The following is a 24460-nucleotide window of genomic DNA, read 5'->3' as shown; positions in this document are numbered from 1 at the left end:
TGGTCAAGGTTGTTCCAGTGAATATACATATATATATTTAATATTAGTGATATCAAACAGAAGTGAATAATTTAAGTGGAAACAACCTCCAGTGTCTCTGCAGCACAGAGCTTCACACAGCTGGCAACATGGAGGATGTTCATGAGGGAGGTCAGACAGGTCCAGTGTGTGGTCGGCCATTTCTCCAAGGTAAGTCATAACATCACCAAGTCATGTGATCACCTGATCTGAGACAGTTACTCGTCATGATGAGAAGCTCCTCGTGATGTTTCCTCCACCAACCAGACGAGTCACAGGTCACATGGTCACAGTCTCTCCTTCCTGAGTTACAGTGTTTCTGCAGAATGTTATGATGTCACAGTGAAGTTGACCTTTGACCTCTTGGATATAAAATGTAATCACTTCATTTTATCCTAATAATTTGTGAGACAATGCCAAAACCGTGTTTTGTGAGGTCACCTTTGACCTTTGACCACCAAAATCTAATCAGTTCATCCTTCAGTCCTAAAGAATGTTTGTGCCACATCTGAAGCAGTTCCGTCACGGTGTTACTGAGATATCGTGTCACGAGAATGAGACGGACGGACGACCTGAAAACAAAATGGCTGCCGCTCCGACTGTGGAGGAATGACCACAGAATATAGGAAAGAGTCAGCTGCAGCACAGAGCTGGAACATGGTGTCAAATGTAAAAAGAAAAGTGCATGTGACTCATACAGTTATCATGTAAACAGACGGTACGTCCCACCATCCCCGTGTTACCTGTGACTGTGCTGTGAAACATGAGAACGGTGTTTTCCAGTGGCCATGGCAACGAGGAAGACTGATGGAGCTGCATGAGCAGGAAGTGCTGCAAGGACAACAGGATGTGCCCTGGCTCCGCCGTCGAGGGTCGAAGAATTCAAGGAAGTTATTGTACTTTGTGGAATGGGCTCAGGAATGCAAGATGTCTGCCCCCTTTTTCTGCTCGGACTCGTATCACATGTCGGAGGCGACGGGCTTTGAAGATAGTGCGACCCAGTTTGATGCATGTGCGGCGCTGCGCTGGCACACGGATGTTTGTGGTCACCCACCTTCACATTCTCTTCTGACAGACAGAACCTCCCTCAGCTGAGCTTCAGATGGCAGAGAGCTGGATGGGAAACCTGTCACCTGAAACATACGTGACAGATATTCACCTCCTCACCTTTCACCTGGAAGCAGCTCAGCACAAACACAGAAACATTAACTGAGCCGTCACATCTGATGGATGCAGAGCTGCAGATTAAACAAACAGCAGGAACTTTGACTTCAACCCCAAAGTTCATCTCAAGTTTCCTCCGAAGCTCGAGCTTCAACATTCTTTCCAACGTGGAAGACAATGTCCTTTATATACATTCAGTCCGTCCTCCAGAAGAAGTCCTGAGGAGAAACATCAGCTGACTTCAACCTGAACTGAACCTGTAACACATCAACCACGTTCAATGATCCATCAGGACACTTTGATCTTTGTCCTTTAACTGTCTCCATCACTGTCCTTTAACTGTCTCCATCACTGTCCTTTAACTGTCTCCATCACTGTCCTTTCACTTTAACTGTCTCCATCACTGTCCTTTCACTGTCTCCATCGCTGTCCTTTAACTGTCTCCATCACTGTCCTTTAACTGTCTCCATCACTGTCCTTTAACTGTCTCCATCACTGTCCTTTAACTGTCTCCATCACTGTCCTTTTGACTTTAACTGTCTCCATCACTGTCCTTTAACTGTCTCCATCACTGTCCTTTCACTTTCACTGTCTCCATCACTGTCCTTTCACTGTCTCCATCACTGTCCTTTAACTGTCTCCATCACTGTCCTTTAACTGTCTCCATCACTGTCCTTTCACTTTAACTGTCTCCATCACTGTCCTTTAACTGTCTCCATCACTGTCCTTTTGACTTTAACTGTCTCCATCACTGTCCTTTAACTGTCTCCATCACTGTCCTTTTGACTTTAACTGTCTCCATCACTGTCCTTTAACTGTCTCCATCACTGTCCTTTAACTGTCTCCATCACTGTCCTTTAACTGTCTCCATCACTGTCCTTTCACTTTAACTGTCTCCATCACTGTCCTTTAACTGTCTCCATCACTGTCCTTTAACTGTCTCCATCACTGTCCTTTAATTGTCTCCATCACTGTCCTTTTGACTTTAACTGTCTCCATCACTGTCCTTTAACTGTCTCCATCACTGTCCTTTAACTGTCTCCATCACTGTCCTTTAATTGTCTCCATCACTGTCCTTTTGACTTTAACTGTCTCCATCACTGTCCTTTAACTGTCCCATCACTGTCCTTTAACTGTCTCCATCACTGTCCTTTCACTTTAACTGCCTCCATCACTGTCCTTTAACTGCCTCCATCACTGTCCTTTAACTGTCTCCATCACTGTCCTTTAATTGTCTCCATCACTGTCCTTTGACTGTCTCCATCACTGTCCTTTAACTGTCTTCATCACTGTCCTTTAACTGTCTCCATCACTGTCCTTTAATTGTCTCCATCACTGTCCTTTGACTGTCTCCATCACTGTCCTTTAACTGTCTCCATCACTGTCCTTTAACTGTCTCCATCACTGTCCTTTAACTGTCTCCATCACTGTCCCTTGACTCTAACTGTCTCTCTCCAAACATCAGCTGCTGCATGAAACCTTGAACAAAGCGTGGCTCTTAATCCGGAGCCTGTGGCATCATCCACTCACACTTTTCCTGCAGACAGATTTTGTATCCGGGAGCCTGACACTCTGTTTTTGATCCTGTGTGAGACACACTGACCCTAATTGCCCCCCCCCCCTCCCCGGCACCGCTGCCTGTGTTCTGGATGTTTCCGCTGTGACAGCCCTTCTCCCTGACGCGTGGATGGAGCTGTCGTCCTGAGGGTCAAAGGTCAGCGGGGTCATGGGTTAACACCACAGGCTGCGCTCTAACAACAAACACATTGTCCCTAAATCCCAGACCGGGGTCTGACAGGCTTCAGGTTCTGGTCCCACAGATCCACCATGGCCTGAACAGAGCGAACGTCTCCTTGCTGCCGTCACCATCACGGCTGTTTTCAGCCGTTTGTGGCGAGGCGTTCACGGCTGCGTGTACATGTCATCTTCCAGCAGATAAATCTTTTCTCCATGTTGCACCATAAAACACCAGGAGCTAATGGGGGATGAGGGTTACTGCTGATCCCCCCCGGATCAAATGTTTGCTGGGTGCTGAAAGCTACATTCTGCCTGTGGGATCAGGGCGTCTGTTTGTGCCTGAAGCTGCAGTGAACAGCACCCCCCCTCACCCCCCCTCACCCCCCCACCCCCACCCCCCACCTTGATGATGTGTTCTTCAATGGAGAGGTTAACAGGTTTGACCCCTCCCCAAAGCTGTGACGGTCAAAGACAGACAGGTAGGCAGACACACTGACAAACATACAGGAAGCCAGGTAACCTGAGCCGTGTTTAAATTAACTGTAGAAGAAGAACATGACTCCCAGGGGTTTTCATTAGACCCACATCAGACCACAGACTCCATCTGATCTCCTTTATCTGATGCAGCGTTTAATGTCACAGATGATCCAACAACTCCTGAGGGTGTCCAACCTGATCTAAGTATTTAAATGTTTTTATTTATTCAAATTTGTCTTTTATTGTTTTAAATGATATTTTAATCTTTTATTTTTAATGTATTTCTACTTTGCCTTGTGTCTGCTAAATAAATAAACTAGCCTTGCCTTTTATTAACTGGTTAATCTAGAAAATGTCCAGATTCGATGGTGAAGTCTCCAAAGTGCAACAACCAACAAAACCAAAAATATTCAATTTACAATGATTCAAAATGGAGAAGAAGAGATACATTTTTGGCATTTTTTCTTGACAGTCTTAAAAAACAGTTTTAGGAAGATCGATATCAGAAGCTCGATATCAGTCTCTGACCTGTACAATAAACACGAAGCTGCAGGTGATTAGCTTAGCTTAATAAAATCATTTTCCAGGACTTGTGTGATTGTTTTCTCTGTACGTGGCCTCTACCATGATTCACTTCTAATCCTAACTGCAGTGTATGAACAACCAGCTCATCCAGTGTTGGTAAAGCAGTGCAGTTGGTAATAATAGGTCAGACTTAATGTGGAACAGCCAGTTACTGAGTTTAACAACAGCTGCCAAACCCAGCGCTACTATAAAAAGCTTTTAGCTCTTTGCCAATACGTGTTGTCCAAACTAAACGAGCAGCCAATGATTTAACATTAATCATTTTCCACAAGCAGCCAGGAGAGAACGACATTATCCGTGTATCTGCTGCCCTCTGCTGGACACTACTGTCAACAACATCAGGTGCAGCTTGTAAAATGATCATAGACGCAAAACCCTGCACAACATGTCAGCTTTATAAACCCTCCCCGAGTCCAAGCCATCACCAGCTACTGAACTTGTTTGATTTAAACGCTATTTTACATTTATCTTATTCAGCTAACTGTTCAATTATATTGTGTGGATTTTATTTCCCCACAGAAAGATCCAAATACTGTTTCAAAACCTCTCCACTCTGCCGGGAGAAAATCCATCCTTCATTAGTTTATTGGATCGCAACAATTATTTTCATTGTTAATAAATCTGCCATTTTAATCTCAATTCATCAATTTTCATTTACAAAATGTGAAAAACTACTATGATATAAATCAGAGAAACACTGAAAATCTGTGACATTGGAAGAACAGGAACTAATGACTGTTTCATTTTTTTTAAATGATTGAAAAGATTTATCAATTATCAAAATAGTTTTTTGTCAATCAACTAATCAATTAATCAACCAGTTGTTTCAGTTCTAGTTCACTGACTGAAAATCAGCCAAATATTTGGTCTATAAAAGAATACTGGGAATCTGCAACAAACATTACTTCTAGCAATAGTTTCTAGTGCCATGTTTACTTGATTCACTTATGTAAGAAAATTAATCTGCAACTATTTTGATGATCAGTTTTTCCTTCAAGAGATTTTTATGTATTTATACTGGTTCCTCTTCTGACTTGTCCTGAATTGGACTGGTCAGAAAAAACAAGACATTTGAAGACATCACCTCGACTCTGGGAAACTGTGATGACATTAATAATGACATTATACAAAACGATTAATGGAAGAAACAATCAGCATATTAACAGATACAGGAAATAATCGTTACTTGCAGCCCTGACTATTTCAATAATTGATTAATCTTCCTATTAATATGCTTAATCAATTGTTTGGTTTAGAAAACACCAGAAAACAATGAGAAATGCACATCATAACATCATCCTAGAATCCAAGGTGACATCTTCAAATGTTTAATTACTATAATAATAGATAAAATGAGAAAAGCAAATGGTTGCCAGTTAATTTTTTGTTGATTGACTAATCGTTGTAGCTGCATCTCAACTGTAGCTAAAGCCCTGTATTATTATTATCATCATGTACAACACAGTGAAAATAGATCCAGGTACATACAGCCTCCCAGGTATACCCATGTTACACAGCAGATAATGAAATTCAGTGTCAGGAAAAACAAAATGAATCTCAGCAGCAGATTTGAAAGAAAATACACTTAGGAAGATTTTCCATACTCATATTTGTAAAGTTAAAAAAAAGGGAAAAAACTACTTTTTTAAACAAATAAAAACAGTTGTCACCATCAGCTGTAGTGAACATCACTTGAGAAATAACTTATGGAGTCATAACTGATATAAAATTAAACATAAAGTCAATTAATTTGAGGAGAAAGCACCAAAACAGTGTCTGGACATTGTGAACTAATGAAGCTAGCGACGGTTAGCAAAACATGAGGTGACGTCACGTTACCGGTTTCTCCCGCTGTGAACAGGTGAACACGGATGATACACGGATTAAACATCACCTGGACACGTCTTCAAGCTCTTCAGTCATTTTGTTTTGGTTTGTGACTTTCACCGCGAAGGTTTCCGTCCGTGACGTTGGTTTATTTGTTTTTACGTGATGTTTTCTTAAACTCAACAGGCCACGCCCACTTACAGTCCGCCATTTAAAATTTTTAATACATGTATTTAAACATGACTCTTTATTGTATCTTCACTTTAGTCTGAGGAAAGTAAATGAACCTATAATGATTATTTTGACTGATGAGAAGAAAAATGTCTTCATCACAAACCTGAATCATTGAGAGCAGAAGCTGTTTTAACACTGGCCGTGATTGTCCACTAGAGGGCGGTATCACCCTGTGTCTGCTCAACAGCCCTGTAGTAGCCCTTACATTCATCAAGACAGACATGTATATATATATATATATATATATATATATGTATATATGTAGCCTATCATATGTGTACTTGAGTCCCTGCATTTGAACTAAGAGACAATAAACTGATCAGGCAGTTTATTGATAAAAATAACTGTTTTCATAAGAAATTGCAATTCAGCAATTTCAATTCCAGCAGCTGTAAGACTCCACAACTCCTGCTCCTCCTGACCATGTGCAAACTTACACTTTCATGTACATATCGTGTTATGTGTATATTGTATTTATTGGTGTATATTGGGTGTATATTGGTGTATATTTGGTGTATTTTTTATGTATATTTCCATAGATGTTTAATCCATGGATGTTTATTTTCTGCTGTGGTGAGTGAATTTCCCAGTTGTGGGATTAATAAAATTAATCTAATCTAATCTAATCTAAATGCACTTATTCAGAGTTTCGACCAGAACTGTTTGTTCTCAGGAACTCCCTCAGGCTCGGTGTCATGTTTGTAAGGGACCACCCTCAGATATAAATATATGTTTAATGAGAAAAACAAAGACTGTTTCACTGTTTAATTAGGGCTCTCCACCACCTCAGCAGTGGATGATAACGAAGGCCATGATTAGATGTTTAATAAAAGCCTGAAACTGGCCTGAAACATCCTGTAATCCCTCTGTGGTGTGTGTTGTCTCCCCCTCTGCTGCTCCACGCAGGTCTTTAAGAGGGAGATTAGAGAGTCTGGGTGAGTCAGAGCGACAGATGTGTCATCAGGTGAACCTGTCTGACTGCAGCAGGAACCACAGCTGAGCTCCGTCCGTCTGTGCCCTCGTTCTGCAGCCCCCGTTATTGTCTCTTCCTGCTCTCGTTCTCCTTTTCCTCTCCATTTTCTCCTCACTCTGTTCCACCGTCTTTGTCCTCTTTTTCTGCCTTTCACCCACTCCTCTTCTGTGAAGTCACTGCCCTCGTTTCTCTCATTTCTGATGCTTTTTTTTGATGCTGTTCATTATTTTGTTTTGATGTGGCTGCGTTTTTTTTTTCTTCTTCCTCTAAAGAGCGATGAATGGGATCCTGTCCAACCTGGAGCGCCTCTGCTGCTGCTGCACAAACTGACTCAACCCAAATCACCTAAAGTCAATATGAAAAGATGAAGCTGCAGCACACAGGCAAACTTTTTTTTAATTATTAATTTAGAGGAAACAAAACAATTTAAGCTCCGATACAACAGTTACTGTTTATTCAGAAGTGTGTCTAAAGAAAACAGATGAAAACCATAATTACATTCCTGCTGCTGCAGAAAACTAATTTTAGGTCTCATAGACCATATTCACACGGCGGCCATTTTCCTCTGACATCACTCTGACAGCGGGAAGCCTTGAACACTTTAATGTCTCTGAATAAATCCTGTGTGAGAACTTGTTTACCTTCACCTTCCTTTGACCACATTGATTAATGCACAGATGAATTTTCCAGTAGTTGAAGGTAGGACTGGAATCACTGTAAGCTAATGCTAGGCTAGCAAAGTGAAGTGAAGTTTGCAATTAACATAAATGTAAATGTTAGCGTTGCTTGAATTGTAAAGTCTAACGGTAGCTAATGGGTTATCATCAAATATGAGTCAATTTCTCTTCAGATTTTCAGTATCCATCATCTTTTCTGTTCCTCATCGATCGTGAAGCATCAAATAGAAATGATCTGTCAGAGTCTCTGTGTTTATGTGACCTTTAACCTGGAACACAGCAGGATAACATCATCTTTTCACTGACAGCATTTGAGCGTGACGTCAGAGGAAAATGTCTGCCGTGTGAATAAGGTCTAGTCCAGTGCATTCATCCTGCTCTCTTTAAGAAAATGAAATAAAGTCAGTGGGTGTGTGACAGAAAGACAGGGCGGGTCCACTGTGAGTTTGGATCTGGACTAAAGTGTCTGTGATGGGCTGGAAAACACACACAGCTGCGAGGCAAAAAAACATAAAACAATTAGTTTTATGGACTGCACCAGTCTCTTCTTCTGTGGCTGCAGAATGTGGGACATGAATGTACAAATCGCAATTACATAATGAAACTAGGTCAAACAACAGCAAATCATAGCAAGAAAGATTTCTGACCTAAAATTAGAATCACAGCAAAAGAGCAAACCAGGGAAACTACATGGAAAAAAACATTAAAGTTAACAGACATTTAAGATTCTCAGACATGTATGAATGACTTTTATATCAGCTGACTCGGTAAAACAAATGGTTAAACACAGTTTTATACCATTCATCCACATTTAATCTCAGGGTTTAAAAAATAAAATGTCAAAATGGGGATTAGGACGACAGGTCTGTGTTTACTGCCTCCTGTCACTGTCTCTAAACTGGTGTGTGTGTGTGTGTGTGTGTGTGTGTGTGTGTGTGTGTGTGTGTGTGTGTGTGTGCTGTATGGGGGGGGGCAACAACAGCTCTTTTCATAGGCGTCAGTGTATCCGGGTCAGCTGTGCAGGAGATGCTGAGGGTCCTGCAGCTGGTGGAGGGAAAATGAGACGGGATAGTAAGTGTGTGTGTGTGTGTGTGTGTGTGTGTGTGTGTGTGTGTGTGTGTGTGTGTGTGTGTGTGTGTGTGTGTGTGTGTGTGTGTGTGTGTGCGTGTCTGCTGAATGAGGAGATCTCCCCTATACAGCTCGGTCAGCTCACACTGATATAAAACCTAAACAGGAGAAAACAAAGATGGGTTTATGAGAGAAGAGGAGCGACTCTGCTCGTTTTGTCTGCGTCTCGTTGACTCAGGCTCAAACTCCTCATTCTGTGTGAGTCCAGTAATCCACACATATATAACACCAGACATGTACAATCATTCACATCTTCCTCAGATTTACAACAACTGTCTGGTGAATCCGTCATGTCTTTTCTCCATTAAGAAACTCTCACCTCACTGAACTCCAAAAATGAACTCATCTCGTCCAGGTCTGTTGTTGGTGGTCTCAACAAGTGGAGACAAGCGCAATGTCAAATCATCTTTGTCAATATTATTATGATGGTTATCTTTGTTAAAGGAACAGTTTGAAATGTTGGGAAATATGTATATTTGCATTCTTGCTGAGAGTTAGACGAGAAGATTGATACCACTTTCATGTCTTTAGCTTAGCTTTGTTTAGCTTAGCTTAGGTTAACACAAAGACTGGCGACAAGGGGAAACTGCTAGCCTGGCTCTGTCCAAAGTTAACAGAACCTCTAAAGCTCAGTAATTAAAACATTTGTCTGTCTGTCTGTCTGTCTGTCTGTCTGTCTGTCTGTTTGTTTTACCAAAACAAGTTACAGCTACAACTAAAAGTTACAGTATGTTCGGACAGTTTCCAGTCTGTATGCTAAGCTAAGCTAGGCTAAGTGGCTGCTGTGAAATTCATCATACAGATATGACAGATTATCGAGGTGCCATCCTGTGTGTGGTTGAATGTGGTAGTTCAGTGGGTGACGAGGTTGGTTGGTTGGCTGGTTTTGGTTGGTTGGTTGGTCGGTGGGTCAGTCAGTCGGTCAGTCGGTCGGTTGGCCGGTCGGTTGGTTGGTTGGTTGGTTTTGGTTGGTTGGTTTTGGTTGGTTGGTTGTCGGTCGGTCGGTCAGTTTTGGTTGGTTGGTTTTGGTTGGTTGGTTGGTTGTCGGTCGGTCGGTCAGTTTTGGTTGGTTGGTTGTCGGTCGGTCGGTCGGTCAGTTTTGGTTGGTTGGTTTTGGTTGGTTGGTTTTGGTTGGTTGGTTGTCGGTCGGTCGGTCAGTTTTGGTTGGTTGGTTTTGGTTGGTTGGTTTTGGTTGGTTGGTTGTCGGTCGGTCGGTCAGTTTTGGTTGGTTGGTTTTGGTTGGTTGGTTGGTTGTCGGTCGGTCGGTCAGTTTTGGTTGGTTGGTTGTCGGTCGGTCGGTCGGTCAGTTTTGGTTGGACACAGAGTGGAGTGAAAGCTTGGTGGGGGGGGTTCAGTGTTTGTGGGGAGATTGAATGAAGGTTTCTCTCTTCAGAATGACTCAGCAGTGAAATCAGTGAACAGCTGTTGGTTTGACAACGTGTTTGAGAAGCTGCCAAACAAGCTTTTAGACTCCAAGGTTATGAAGTGATTCATGATCAATCAGACAAGTGGCTGTAACCTACAGCTCCTAAAAAAGAAACTGTGGAGCTGTTGCAGCCTCTGTTGTGTTTGCTGTTTAGCAGCTTAGAGAAAGAATAGCTAATTAATCTTTTCAGGTTTAATAATTTCACAGAAAGTCACATTTAAACTGTATGAAAAGTTTAAAGGCAACAACATGCTCAGTCCTGTTTTCCTTTCAGACCTTGTAAAAAGCCTAAATGAGCAGAGCCACAGCTTCAAACAGATATAGACACAGATCCTGAGACAGTTAGTGTGTTAGAGACTCATGAGGCTGTTTACACCTTCAGAGGGATGATAACGGTCTACAGCTAAATTTACTGCAGTTCAGCCACAGAAAAGACTGTAAGTTGCTTCTTGGAAGTCGAAACAGAACCAGATCAGGGGTTAAGTATCAGTTAACCCAGCGTCAGTGGGACTGACATTCCTCTGGGATTTCATTATTCTGAATTGACAGTAATTACAGTGAGTGGTGTGTGTGGTGTGTGTGGTGTGTTGTGTGTTGTGGTGCAGTCAACAAGTACTGAGCTCTTTTCAAGACAATATGTTGGTCTTTCATTAGTAATGTAATTTTTAAAGGTATTTTTCTTTTGCTGACACTGTGATTTGTTGTTTAATCTGTATTGTACTTTACTATTTCCATTTTATACTACTTTAAATTTCCACTCACTAAATTTCACAGGAAAATATTGCTCCACCACATTTATTTGACAGCTGAACTTTATAGGCTGGTTATAGTCTTAAAGTATAGTATATCTTAGTTGAAGATTCAGATTTAGTTAGTTTTTAAAGAAAAAGCACAAGAAGCTCATAAATGACAAATCAGACATGTCTATGAATTCCTTCTAAACTTTCATTTAAATAACTGCTAATATTTCACAACAAATCAAAAATGAAAGAAAACTAAAGAAAAAATGAAAACAACTCTTGACTGTTTAATCACCTTTAACTGATAATATTCTGTATTTTTACATCAAGTGGGATTTTGAAAGCAGTACTTTTATTTATATCAGAATATTTCACATCAGAATCTCTAACAACAGAAGTGAGTTTTTAAAATGAAGACATCTTATTGTCTTCATATATCCTCTGTGTTTGCCTTCTTGTTGCTGTCTTTTACACATGACTATCCTTCTTATCTCATCTGTCCATTATCATGTGATTATTTTGTTTATTCTCTGGTTTCCTACAGTTTCCCATCTCTGAGGAAAATCCTTCAGAAGCAGCATTATCTTCTATTTATCTGCTGTTTTCCCAGAAAAGTCTTTAACTGTCCATTAATGTCAAAGTCTCATTAAGACTTTGGACTCTTCAACATGGAGAATTCAAAAGAATTAAAGCAGTTTAATGTAAAAATAATAATTTACAAAAGGCTTATAGGTTGTAAATAATGGTTTAGTTGAATAATATTGCCAATAAACAATTTGCTAATTCTTTATCGATCCAAATATGAAGAACTTCAGGGTTGCAGGTTGTGATGCTTGTTTATCTTTTTATCTGGTAATAATACAGCTAAAAATGATAGTAATGTTTAAATAAATCCATGTGGATTTCTAAAGCACCACAAAGTCTCAGTTATAAATGTTAATAAGCTGTATAATAAATCCTTTTTGTTATAAGTAAGCATGTTTTTCACAACCTGGTAACCTAAAGTTTGTTTTCATTAATGGGTTATAATTGATCTAAAAAGCTGTAGTAATTGATTTATTAACTGTTAATGAAGACACTTATTATAGCTTATAAACACTCTATAAAGGACCCTCAGGAACCTGTGTAAGACAATAACATATTGTCTACATCAGTGAACTGAACAACTTCACAACTATCTGCAACAGAGGAAGTGATTGGTTGATTGATATTTTATCGTACTTTCAAACGTTGCGTCTGATCCTCTTATAGTCGACAGCTCAGGCGGCTCGTGACCTACAATACAGGATGGACCCATGAAGACACTTACATAATAAACCTGACCTGCCTCCACGTGAGGGAGAGGGAGGCTGACGCACTCTTACCCACAGTACACCCCCAGAGAGGGGGGGTTACTCACTGTCTCATTATCTGATCATAACTCATTTTAAATTTCATTCAGCTGATAGACAGAGACTCAGTGGACAGGAGGACAGATGAGGACTATTATGATCATGAGAAGGGTTAAAAAAACATGGTGTTAACTTTGCTTCAAAATAAAAGTACAGATGTCAGAAGGTAGGCTGCACGGTGGTGCAGTGGTTAGCGCTGTCGTGTCACAGCAAGAAGGTTCCAGGTTCGAGTCCCGGCTCGGCCGTCGGATCTTTCTGTGTTTGTTGTTGTTCTCCCCGTGCCTGTGTGGGTTCTCTCCGGGTTCTCCGGCTTCCTCCCACAATCCAAAGACATGCAAAATGGGGACTAAGCTAATTGGATACTCTAAATTGACCATAGGTGTGGCTGTGAGTGTGAATGGTTGTCTGTCTCTATGTGTTTGCCCTGCGATGGACTGGCGACCTGTCCAGGGTGTACCCCGCCTCTCGCCCGAAAAGATGCTGGGATAGGCTCCAGCCCCCCCGCGACTCGAGGATAAGCAGTAGAAAATGGATGGATGGATGTCAGAAGGTCTGTGAACAGCTCAGAGTCTCAGAACCATAGGAAAATATGAATATATAATATGAATCTATCACTTTACTCTCTGTGTTTGACACATTTCAGAGGGACCGTTGTCTAACTTCACCTCATTACAGCTTCATTAACCCACATACATCCTGCACCATCAGCAGTTTATGGAGCTGGGACTGTTTATTAGACAAGTCCATTGTTCTGCAGGTGAAGAGCTTCAGTGAGCAGAGCTGCAGGTGAAGAGCTTCAGTCTGCAGAGCTGCAGGTGAAGAGCTTCAGGGGAAGAGCTTCAGGGGAAGAGCTGCAGGTGAAGAGCTTCAGGGGAAGAGCTGCAGGTGAAGAGCTTCAGGGGAAGAGCTTCAGGTGACGAGCTTCAGTCTGCAGAGCTTCAGGTGACGAGCTTCAGTCTGCAGAGCTGCAGGTGAAGAGCTTCAGTCTGCAGAGCTTCAGGTGAAGTAACTTTAAACTTATTAACTTATTAAACAACTAGTGTTGTTACTGCCACTGCAGTTCTACTAGTTTATTACTACCAGTACTATTGCTATATTACTATATTACTTTTACTTTGCTGCAAATGTACAATGCTGCTGTTTATTTCATGTTATTTATCTATGACTAATTTGTATATATTTATTTATTTGTCTTTTATTCTGAGGTTCAGATTTCATTCATCACCTTATCAATAACCTGACCACAAGGTCCATTTAGTAGCTGTTCTGGGGCTTTCTATCATGTCACATGATCATCACTTTCCTCATTTTCATCAGCTCAAAAAGAAATGAATGTTTGGACCAGCTGACTTTAAGCTCAGATTATTTTTGAACATCATTTATTTATTTTTGTTCTAAAGTTAATTTAATTTTATTAAAAAATTAAAATTCAATTTTAATTTCAATTTGATTTACTTATAGAATTTAATTTGATTTAATAGTACATTATTTCATTTGATTTTTCTTTTCATTTAAATTTAATTTGCTGCAGAACGATCCGGTTTCTGAGGATTAAACCAGGTTGAATCAGGTTTAAATTCGTGGAAACCATTAAGTCAATGAGTCGCCCAAGTGAAACAAGTTTGTTTATGTGTGTGTGTGTGTGTGTGTGTGTAGGAGGAGGAGGAGTCTGTGTGGGAGGGGGCGGGGCGATGAGCCGCTCTGTGCTTTCATTGGCTCTGTGTTCAGAGGTCCGCACGCCGGGACGGATCAGCGGCCAGTGCAGACTGAGGCTCTGAGCGGAGACGCAGCTCCGGGCTCCGGGAGACAGAGGAGCTTTCAGCCGGTCTGTGTCAGGCAGAGATGGAGTGCATTGAAAGGACCGACTCGGTGAAGAGTTGAGTTTTCTCCGACATGGAGCCGCAGATGAGAAGACAGTGAACCGCAGTGAAGTCATCATCAGTCCCGCCGGGGTCTGAGGAGCAGCGGAGGATGACACCTGCAGCCGCCGGCACAGGACCGACGCTGTTCCGGACTGGGCATCAGTGAAGAGCCGGTCAGAGCTTCTGACTCTCCATCACTGACCTGCGGCCTGACACCGACTCTTCAGCTGCAGCTGCACGAAGCGCATCTGTTTAACTTTGCACCAGACAGGACTGCGGCAAAAACTACAGCGGGCTCGAACCTGAACACCTCACACACAGGTGAGTCTCAGAGAGGAGGAGGAGGACTAGTTCATGGGTTTTATAAGTGAACTCAGAGGAATCTGAAAGTATAAGTCCAGTGTGACCCAGCTGATGTCTGAGTGAGCATTTATATTATTATATCTCATCATCACTCAGTCATTTGTAGTCACATGAAAAACAATAAGCCTGTGACAGAATGAGAACATGAATGTTGAAATATAAACAGGAAGGAATAAATACGTAAATAACAAATGTGGAAATATAAAGTGAAATAAATATAGACTACAAATAAAAATGCTTTTACTGAAGACGCATAAAAAGAAACAGCATGAAAACATAGATTATAAAATAGATAATAACTCATGAACATAGATCTCATAGATCTTGTCCTTCACATTAAAATAAATATTAATATTTAAAAACACTGAAGCTCATAGATTCATTTAGATCGTTGATTAACCCTTTAAATCCATTTTCATTTCATTTAATGTCTTTAATCTTTTATATCTATATCTATATAGAGATTATAGATATAGATATATCTCATGTCTCAGCTTGTTCATGGAGTTCACAGACTGAATGTGTTTGAACTCATCAGTCTGACGTTTGAAGGTTTGTGGTTTGGATCATCGTCTGAGCAGCTGAAGACGTTGATGTGGACTCCATGATGTTCAGTGACCAGTCCAGATGTTTGAATGGAGCAGATGTGTGTGTCTCTGTTGACTCTTCTTCTGTGTTTTAATGTTGCAGGTGATAAAGTGTGTGATGTTCACGTCTCCTGGATCTGAAGAAGTCAGAGACAAACTCCTCCCTCTCTGAAGCGTCTGATCTCTGGAGCTCTGACTCATCATGGGGACCGTTCTGTCGCTGTCCCCCAGCTCTCGTAAGTCCGGTTACTATGACAACCGGCCCGGCTCCCTCAGCCACTACCCGAGCCTCAGCAGCCGCTCGCTCAACAGCCAGAAGGACCGCGGCCTGAAGAGGGGTCAGTCCATCTTCCTGCCGGCGCTCACGTGGAAGCGACTGGTGGCCTCCACCAAGAAGAAGGGCAACTCCAAGAAGGGCTCCGGGGGCCCGGGGCCCCTCGGAGACCCGCTCAACAACAACAACAACATCAACATCTACCAGAAGGACCCGGTGCTGCACCTGAACCGCGAGAATGTGAAGAAGTCTCTTTCGTGTGCCAACCTGTCCAGCTACGACGGCCCGGCGGGTCTGGGTCTGGGTCTGGGCTACGGTCTGGGTCTGGGTCAGGGTCACGGGTTCAGCTACAGTAAATCCCAGCAGCTGTCGTCGGTGAAGAAGGTCCCTCAGGGCGCCGTGACCTCCTCCCCGAAGCGCGTCATCGTCCAGGCGTCCACCAGCGAGCTGCTGCGTTGCCTGGGAGAGTTCCTGTGCTGCCGCTGTTACCGCCTGAAGCACCTGTCCCCCGCCGACCCCGTGCTGTGGCTGCGTGCCGTCGACCGCTCGCTGCTGCTGCAGGGCTGGCAGGACCAGGCCTTCGTCACGCCGGCCAACGTGGTCTTCGTCTACATGCTGTGCCGGGACGTGGTGGACGGAGACCTGGTGGCGTCGGAGCACGAGCTGCAGGCCATCCTGCTCACCTGCCTCTACCTGTCCTACTCCTACATGGGCAACGAGATCTCCTACCCGCTCAAGCCCTTCCTGGTGGAGGCGGGGAAGGAGGCCTTCTGGGACCGCTGCCTCGCCATCATCGACGCCACCAGCTCCAAGATGCTGCGCATCAATGCAGACCCGCACTTCTTCACACAGGTGTTCGCTGAACTGAAGAGCGAAGGCGGCTGCGCCCCCCAGGACTACAGCCGCGTGCTGGACCGGTGAGAGGAGGTCTGACCCCCCCTCCCTGCTGACCGCATGCCTTTCTGTACGTTCAAACATATGTTCAGCCCCCCCCCCCCCCCCCGTGAAGGTCTGTCTCACAGCTGATTCATCTGTTCCTCAGAAACTTTGTCTGATGGTTGTCATGGAAACAAACAACAAACCTGAGTTTAAATGAACTCAGGAACCATTTGTCCCACGTCACTGACCCCCCCCCACATATCTGAATGTCATGTCAGTATGAAGAGGACAGGACGACGTCCATCTTGGATTTTCTCTGGTTATGTCCATCAGTGACACAGTGACCCCCCCCCCCCCCCCCCCCCCGATCTTTATCTGGACAACATGAGGACACATGTAGACGTGACTAACGGGAACAGCTGAGACGTCCACGTCAGGTCCTGGTCTCCGTGTGATCAGGAGAACCAACAGGAAGTGCGTTTTTCTGTCCTGGGGGGGGCAGTTGCTGGTTTTTATCTTCACCTTCTCAGACCTGGACTCTGTGTGTCCGTCTCACCTGAGGAGAGTCAGTATGGATTTAAGATTGTCGTGTGTGTGTGTGTGTGAAGGCGTCGTGTGGTGGACGGCAGCCAGGGTCATCAGCTGTTCACCCACCCCACCCCACCCCCCCTTTGTTCCTGCCTCTTGTTGACAGGGCTGTGGTATTAATGAGATTAGCAGATTACTGCAGCCCCTCCCCTCCCTGCCCTCAACCTCTGCCCCCCTCTTGTCCACTCGGCAGCCCTGCAGAGCGTCAGTGTTTAATCCAGGCTGGACTGTAAACACACACACACACACACACACACACACACACACACACACACACACACACACACACACACACACACACACACACATACACACACACACACACACACATACACACACACACACACACACACACATACATACACACACACACACACACACACACACACACACACACACACACACACACAGTCTCACACACACATACACACACACACACACACACACACACACACACACACACACACACACACACACACACGCTCAAACACACACACACACACACACACACACACACACACTCACACACACACACACACACAGGGTTTGTCGTTGTCCCACTTTCTCCTCCGTCACCTGCGTATCCTCATCTGCCATCGTGAGGCGTTCAGGGACGTCGCTGTGTTTCTCATTCACCTGAGTGAGTCAGCGTCGGTGTTTCCTGTTTTCAACACGTGACAGATGAAAAACACGTCACAGGAGATTTAATAATCAGATGATTAAACATCCTGAGAATCCAAACGTTCAGTTTGACGCTGAAGGAAGAACACAAATGATGGATTTACTTTCAGGTCGTTACAGGAACATAAAGAGTTAAATCTGCAGGAAATTATATCTACATCTAAATATCTAAAGATCTTTGTGATTGACATGATTTTCTGTTTTAAGTTTGGTGTGTGACGGAGGTTTCACATTTTTTCCTCATGACCCCTGAACAGGAAACAAGCGTCGCTCGTGTCCAGCAGCTGCTCTGTGAAAAACAAACGGATTTTATCTTTAAAAATCAAAAGAGATAAATAAACAAGCGTCCCTACAAGATGTGACCTTTACACACATGTGCATACAAACACACTCACACTCTCCTGGGGTAATCCAGTCATAACCCCCCCCCCCCCCCCCCCCCCCCCCCATCAAACAGCGAGAGCGATGAAAACATGAGGAAACCAGTCAGTCTCACACTTCCTGTACAGTTCTGGACCCGGCTCAGTCTGACAGGCGGGGGCCTCAGAGACCCAGAGCTCCTCAGATTGCTAGGGTTACTGGAGCCTGCCTCCGTTTTCCCGCCTCAGGGACGTGAGCACCAGTCGAGCGGAGCGGTGATTCACGCTGCTGCTGTCTCTGTCTCAGCTGGGACTGGCGGCCATTTTGGCCTCGTTGTTTTGGTCACTGCCACTCTCTCTCTCCATCCTGGCCCCGGCTTTAACAAGGACACTTGTGTCTTGACTCACACCCCCCCTCCCTCCCCCTCCCCCTCCCCACCCCCACCCAGCCCCATTTCCACACACACTCAGCTGTTGTTCTGCCTGTTTCATTAGATTTGACACCCCACACCCGCCGGCCATTGTCAGGACGAGGAAGGGCAGAATGGGACTGTTTGTTGGCATCGGGTGGTGTGTGTGTGTGTGTGTGTGTGTGTGTGTGTGTGTGTGTGTGTGTGTGTGTGTGTGTGTGTGTGTGTGTGTGTGTGTGTGTGTGTGTGTGAATGTGGGTCAAAGTTAAGGGCAACATCTGCCTCCACCGTGCGCCTCCTGGCTGCTGATTGGATCAGAGCATGTCGGTCGTGTTCAGGTGCAGATGTGAAGCGGCTCCTGACGTCAGAGGAGAATCAGCTGCAGGTTCCTTCAGTGAAGAACATTCAGCTCTTTCTTCAGAGACACACACAGAGGAACTCTGTTCGTTTCATTCAGCTTTAACACAATTTGTCAAATGTGACGTAAAAGAAGAGGCGACCGTCCCCTCGTCCAGGACCTTCTGTCCAATCAGGCGTCGTGCTGGATCCTGTAGCCGCTCCTCCGCTCGTTTCTCCGAGCGCAGCCGCTTCAAAACCAATTAACTCTTATCTCGACCTGAGCTCTAATTCTGCTCATCCAATCAAAGGCCTCGGCGAGATTCCCCAGCTCTGACGGCGAGGAGACACACGATGCCCGTGACATCTCGGAGGATAATTCATGACTCTCGTTACGTAGAAACTGAGTCCAGATATTTTAACGAGATTAAACTTGACATTTGGTGCGAACAGGAGCCGAGTGTGTGACGGGACAGAACATTCAGACCAGAGCTGCTGTTTGAGTGAATCATGTGATCGAGACTTTAAATATGGTGATGTTATATTTTTCTTACTGCCAACAGTCCACGAGACACCGTCTGTGTTTATCTATAGAATATGGATTTATTGATTCTTTATGGTTATTGCATCAAAATACACGACGACATAAAGTTTGGCAACAAATTAAGACTAAAATCATTCAAATATAGAAACATAAAGTAAAACAGAATATGTACAGAAGTACAAAGTACTTTCCTATAAAATCTGGGCTCTTTACTTTTTAGAAAACATCAATCAAACAGGAGAAAATGGTGAATCTGCTGCGGACTATTTTCAGCTGCGGATGAATACACATTTGAGCTTTACAGCAGCAGGATTGACTCAAAAACAAAAAGATCCTGGAGCTTATGATGTGTAAGACTCTCTCTCTACACAGACTGTTTTTGTTTATGGTAAATTAATTGTTTTCATGGGATTTATTGACAGTAAGAAAAATATGAATGTATCAGCAGGTTTATCCTCCAGGTCTCCACAGCTCTGTGAGTTGTGTTGTATCAGTACGCTGCTGCTGCTGCTGCTGCTGCTGCTGCTGCTGCTGCTGCTGCTGCTGCTGCTGCTGCTGCTGCTGCTGCTGCAGGGCGGTGTGGAAGTTCATTTGCACACCTTCAGCTGATGATGATGATGATGATGAAGATGTAAATATGTGGGAGTGTAACAAAGAGCTGTTGAGACTGAAGTAGTGCTGTGTCGTAGCGTGCATGCAGCTAGTTTAGACATGTTTCTTTTTTTACCTCGGCTTCTGTTTGATTTTTATATGTGACGTTTTAAATGAAAGTTTATTTCTATGGAAACTGAAACTGGAGGAAACATGATGTCGACAGAGTTAAAGTCTGTTGTGAGTGTCACTGTCGTCATGATGACGTGATCAGAATCTCGCTCCCTCTCAGACAGGAAACATAAAGAATTGATCAGCAGCTTTTTTCATCGAAGCACCAGCTGGTGACACCAAACTACGGTGGCCCTGAGAGTCCAAACACATGCAAACAGACCAGCACCTTCAGAAACATCTTCAGTTTGACACATGAGCTGCAAAGACACACAACACAACAGGAAGTGTTTCCAGGGGACACATCAAAGTGATGGACCTGAGGGCTAAGCTAACGATAATATCTGGCGATAATATCTGAATCATGTGACGTTATAATTAAACAAACTCACATTTTCCAACGCACCGCTAACAGGTAGCCGACCACAAGTCAGGAAGCATTGAACAAGTGCGCCCGAGCCGGGTCCGTCACGTTTTAGTGTCCCCTGGAAACACTTCCTGCTGTGTTGTGAGTTTCTGCAGCTCGTGTCAAACTGATGAAGACGTTTCTGAAGTTGTTTGTGTTTTGTCTGTTTTCATGTGTTTTAGAAGCTGAAGTGTTTTGAGCTTCAGGGCCACCGTACAAAGGCGGCCATTGTAGATGTAGCATTAGCGCAGGCGGCTCTGCGGCATCCCTAACTGTAGCTCCGCCTCTGAAACTTCACCACTTCACCTTCATCACAACACGGCGCCTGTGTTGTGCCAACACTGGACCGATGTTAACACAGAGATATATAACTGTCTAGTGTCCATCACCTCCTCCTCCTCCTCCTCCTCCTCCTCCGCCTCCCTCTGAGTTTCCATGGTTACCCTCCTCACTGTCACACCAACATGAAGCAGCTCTTCACCTCCAGTGACTTTTGTGAAGCCACTAAAGTGTAAAAGTAAAAAACTGTTGATGGGGAAACTTGAAGAAAAACAAATGTGACTGTTTCATTTGTTCATGTTTTTTTGTTTGTTTGTTTGTTTCCTTTTTCATGATGATGTTGTTGTTTACTATGTTGATTATTTAATAAAGTATTGAGCTGAAATCCAAACCTGCCGTTTCTCTCTCTTCACACACTGAAGCAGAACCGTCTCTGTTCCCTGAACGTCACATGATAAACTTCAGTCCGGCTGTAAATCCAGCTGAAGGTGCCCCGTGCTGCAGATGGCCTTTAGGCTTCGACCACAGGTGGAAGTGCTGACAGTCTCCACCCTGTGTCATGAGAAAATACATGAAGCTGAGAAACATGAGAGAGTCCATTGTGTTGAGTGAGAAACAGCTAGCCTAGCCCGGCTAGCTGATGACTGTAGCCTCATAATTACGGTACAGACATGAGAGCAGTTAGCAATTTAGAAAAACTAATATTCACATCCACACAGCTGCTACTAATGTTCTCCATCCATCTATTCATCCATCCATCAGTTCTCCAGTTCCTCCCGGATCCTGATGTTTCATTTTCAAAAGATTTAACATTTAGCGTTTGAAACTGAGACTCAAACCGACTTTTCAGTCAAAGCAGCTTATTCTCCGTCTCTGTCTCCACTGGAGAATTATTTAAATGTCATTTATAATCTGGTCACAATACTGCGCTGAGACAGCAGCGGGGAAAAACCATATGCCTCTGGTCAGAGCTGAGGTCAGCGAATGAGGCCGGGGACACCTCAGAGGGCAGAGGGGTGAGGGGGGGACGAGGGGGGTGAGATGAGGAGGAGTCGCTGCAGATGGCCGCCACAGTCTGACTGAGTCCTCTCCAGCGCTCTGTCGTCCTCTGAGGACACAAATCATCAAGCTCTCTGCCTCAGTGTCACTCTTCTATAGCGACTCTGTGATTCCCAGAGGGTTCCTGAAAGCCTCGCTGCTGTTCACTGGCTTTTATCGGCCCTGTGGGATCCAACCTGCCCCACACTGTCACTGCATCAGCCAATCACGCTGCGCTTTAAAACAGAAACACTTTCCTGGTTCAAGCTCAACACAAATGATTATTAGTTACATCAGCTTTACATTTGATCGTGTGAACGTCGCTCAGTCTCAGCAGATCAACAAATTCATCTTTCTAAACACAAAACACAAGAGCTGAACAGGAAGACATGAACTGTTATTTACTCTAATGTAATTTCCAGTTGTCAGCACGTCCACTCAGTTTACTACCTACTGTGTTATCTCTATGTCCAGCACTACACGAGCTAGCTAGGCTACATTAGCTTTGTGCAGGTTGTGTTTAAAACAGAAACAGGCTCCAACATGTTGATCATGAGCTTCTGTTTGAACATTTTCACTATTTAGACATGAAGCAGATTGAGTCTCGTGTTGCTGATAGAAATCTGGAATAGTAACGTTGATGTTGAACGAGGCTGAGCTCAAAGCAGCTTCACAGGTGAGAGGAATGACCCAGGTGTGTCCAACCAGACAAAGACGTTGGCCTCAAACATCAGACAGATGTTTAACTGACTGAACATATGTATTTCATAAGTCATGATGTCGTTGACATGAGACATTTGGAAGACGAAACCAACAAAACAAACTGACTTCAGACGTTATCATAATGTGTTTTCCATCTAAAGACCATCAGTCTGCTCCTCGATCAGCTGATCACAAACACAGAGACTCATTAACCAGACATCAAGAGTTTATTCCTCAAGCTTCAGTGTAAAATCATCCATTCATAAAACACAGAGCTACATCACTGGAGCTAACCGCTAACTCTGCTCGGAGCTAACTGCTAATTCTGCTCTGAGCTAACTGCTAACTCTGCTCTGAGCTAACTGCTAATTCTGCTCTGAGCTAACTGCTAATTCTGCTCTGAGCTAACTGCTATCTCTGCTCTGAGCTAACTGCTAATTCTGCTCTGAGCTAACAGCTAACTCTGCTCTGAGCTAACAGCTAACTCTGCTTTGAGCTAATAGCTAACTCTGCTCTGAGCTAACTGCTAACTCTGCTGAGCTAACTGCTAACTTTGCTCTGAGCTAACAGCTAACTCTGCTAAGTGCTAACAGGCATGTTTCCTTCTTGAGATGATGAACATTTTATTTTTGAGAGTTGTTCAGTTTGAAACTTAAAAAAGACGTTTAATATTGATCTCTGATCACATTGATAAGCTCTCAGTCATTCAGTCATTTTGGATCATTTTCTGCCTACTGAACAAATGTCATTGATGACTCATTGATGACATCACTATCATCATCCTAAAAGCGTTTTGTCTTAAACATGCTGATGCTGAGCAGCTGAACAGGATCTCTCAGTCTGATCTCTCAGGTTTCCTGATCATAGTTCACAGTGGAACAAGCTCTGCACTGCAATACAAGGACAATGTTTAGTCTCAGTCTTTCAGCATTATACCATGTTTTGTTTGTTTTCATATCGTTTCAGAATAAATCCGCTGGAGACAAACCCACAGAGCTGAAGTTGGCTAAAGTCAACATGTACTGTGTAGGAATAAGAAGCCAGTTTGTTACACTCTGTCTGAAATCAAAGGCCCATTGATTCAAAAATTACTGTGAATTTCAAGAATAATTTGGCACCATTTTCTTTGTAAACTGCAAGAGGAGAGGAGCTTCACAAATTACACTCACCACCGCTGTGACCTACATATGCATTTCTGAAATATGAATATAATAATTGAATCTAACAGTCTGACACAGTTTCACCTTCACCATGAAGAGAACAGCGGAGCTTTAGAGGGAATCATATCATCTGATATCAGGGTCAGTTTCACTGTGAGATTCTTCACAGATCAGCCAGAGAGCAGCGAGCTGGCACTTCCTGACCGAGACAACAGATGGTTCAATCAGCCGCGCACCCACAAGTACAGGCTGAAGGACGACGCCAGAGGGGACTCCAGCAGTCAGAGCAGTCAGAGCAGTCAGAGCAGACAGAGCAGTCAGAGCAGTCAGAGCAGACAGAGCAGACAGAGAAGACAGAGCAGACAGAGCAGTCAGAGCAGTCAGAGCAGTCAGAGCAGACAGAGCAGTCAGAGCAGACAGAGCAGTCAGAGCAGTCAGAGCAGTCAGAGCAGACAGAGCAGTCAGAGCAGTCAGAGCAGACAGAGCAGTCAGAGCAGACAGAGCAGTCAGAGCAGACAGAGCAGACAGAGCAGTCAGAGCAGTCAGAGCAGTCAGAGCAGTCAGAGCAGACAGAGCAGTCAGAGCAGACAGAGCAGACAGAGCAGACAGAGAAGACAGAGAAGACAGAGCAGACAGAGCAGACAGAGAAGACAGAGAAGACAGAGCAGACAGAGCAGACAGAGAAGACAGAGAAGACAGAGCAGACAGAGCAGTCAGAGCAGACAGAGAAGACAGAGCAGACAGAGCAGACAGAGAAGACAGAGAAGACAGAGAAGACAGAGCAGACAGAGCAGTCAGAGCAGACAGAGCAGTCAGAGCAGACAGAGCAGTCAGAGCAGACAGAGCAGACAGA

At 43.9% G+C, this 24460-nt stretch overlaps 1 protein-coding gene across 1 annotated transcript; it reads left to right on the top strand.

Annotated features, from left to right (window-relative positions):
* The first annotated feature begins 14162 nt into the window (after window positions 1–14162).
* Window positions 14163–16689, top strand: si:dkeyp-92c9.2 (uncharacterized protein LOC571482 homolog). Its single transcript, XM_056398463.1, has 2 exons — window positions 14163–14560; window positions 15293–16689. The coding sequence occupies exon 2, from the start codon at window positions 15392–15394 to the stop codon at window positions 16382–16384; it is 993 nt and encodes a 330-aa protein (XP_056254438.1). The 5' UTR covers window positions 14163–14560; window positions 15293–15391; the 3' UTR covers window positions 16385–16689.
* The last annotated feature ends 7771 nt before the right edge of the window (window positions 16690–24460 follow it).

Source organism: Seriola aureovittata, chromosome 16 (genome assembly GCF_021018895.1).
Source record: "Seriola aureovittata isolate HTS-2021-v1 ecotype China chromosome 16, ASM2101889v1, whole genome shotgun sequence".
Taxonomy (NCBI): domain Eukaryota; kingdom Metazoa; phylum Chordata; class Actinopteri; order Carangiformes; family Carangidae; genus Seriola; species Seriola aureovittata.
The sequence above is the reverse complement of the archived record's forward strand: the minus strand, read 5'-3'. Positions and strand labels throughout refer to the sequence as shown.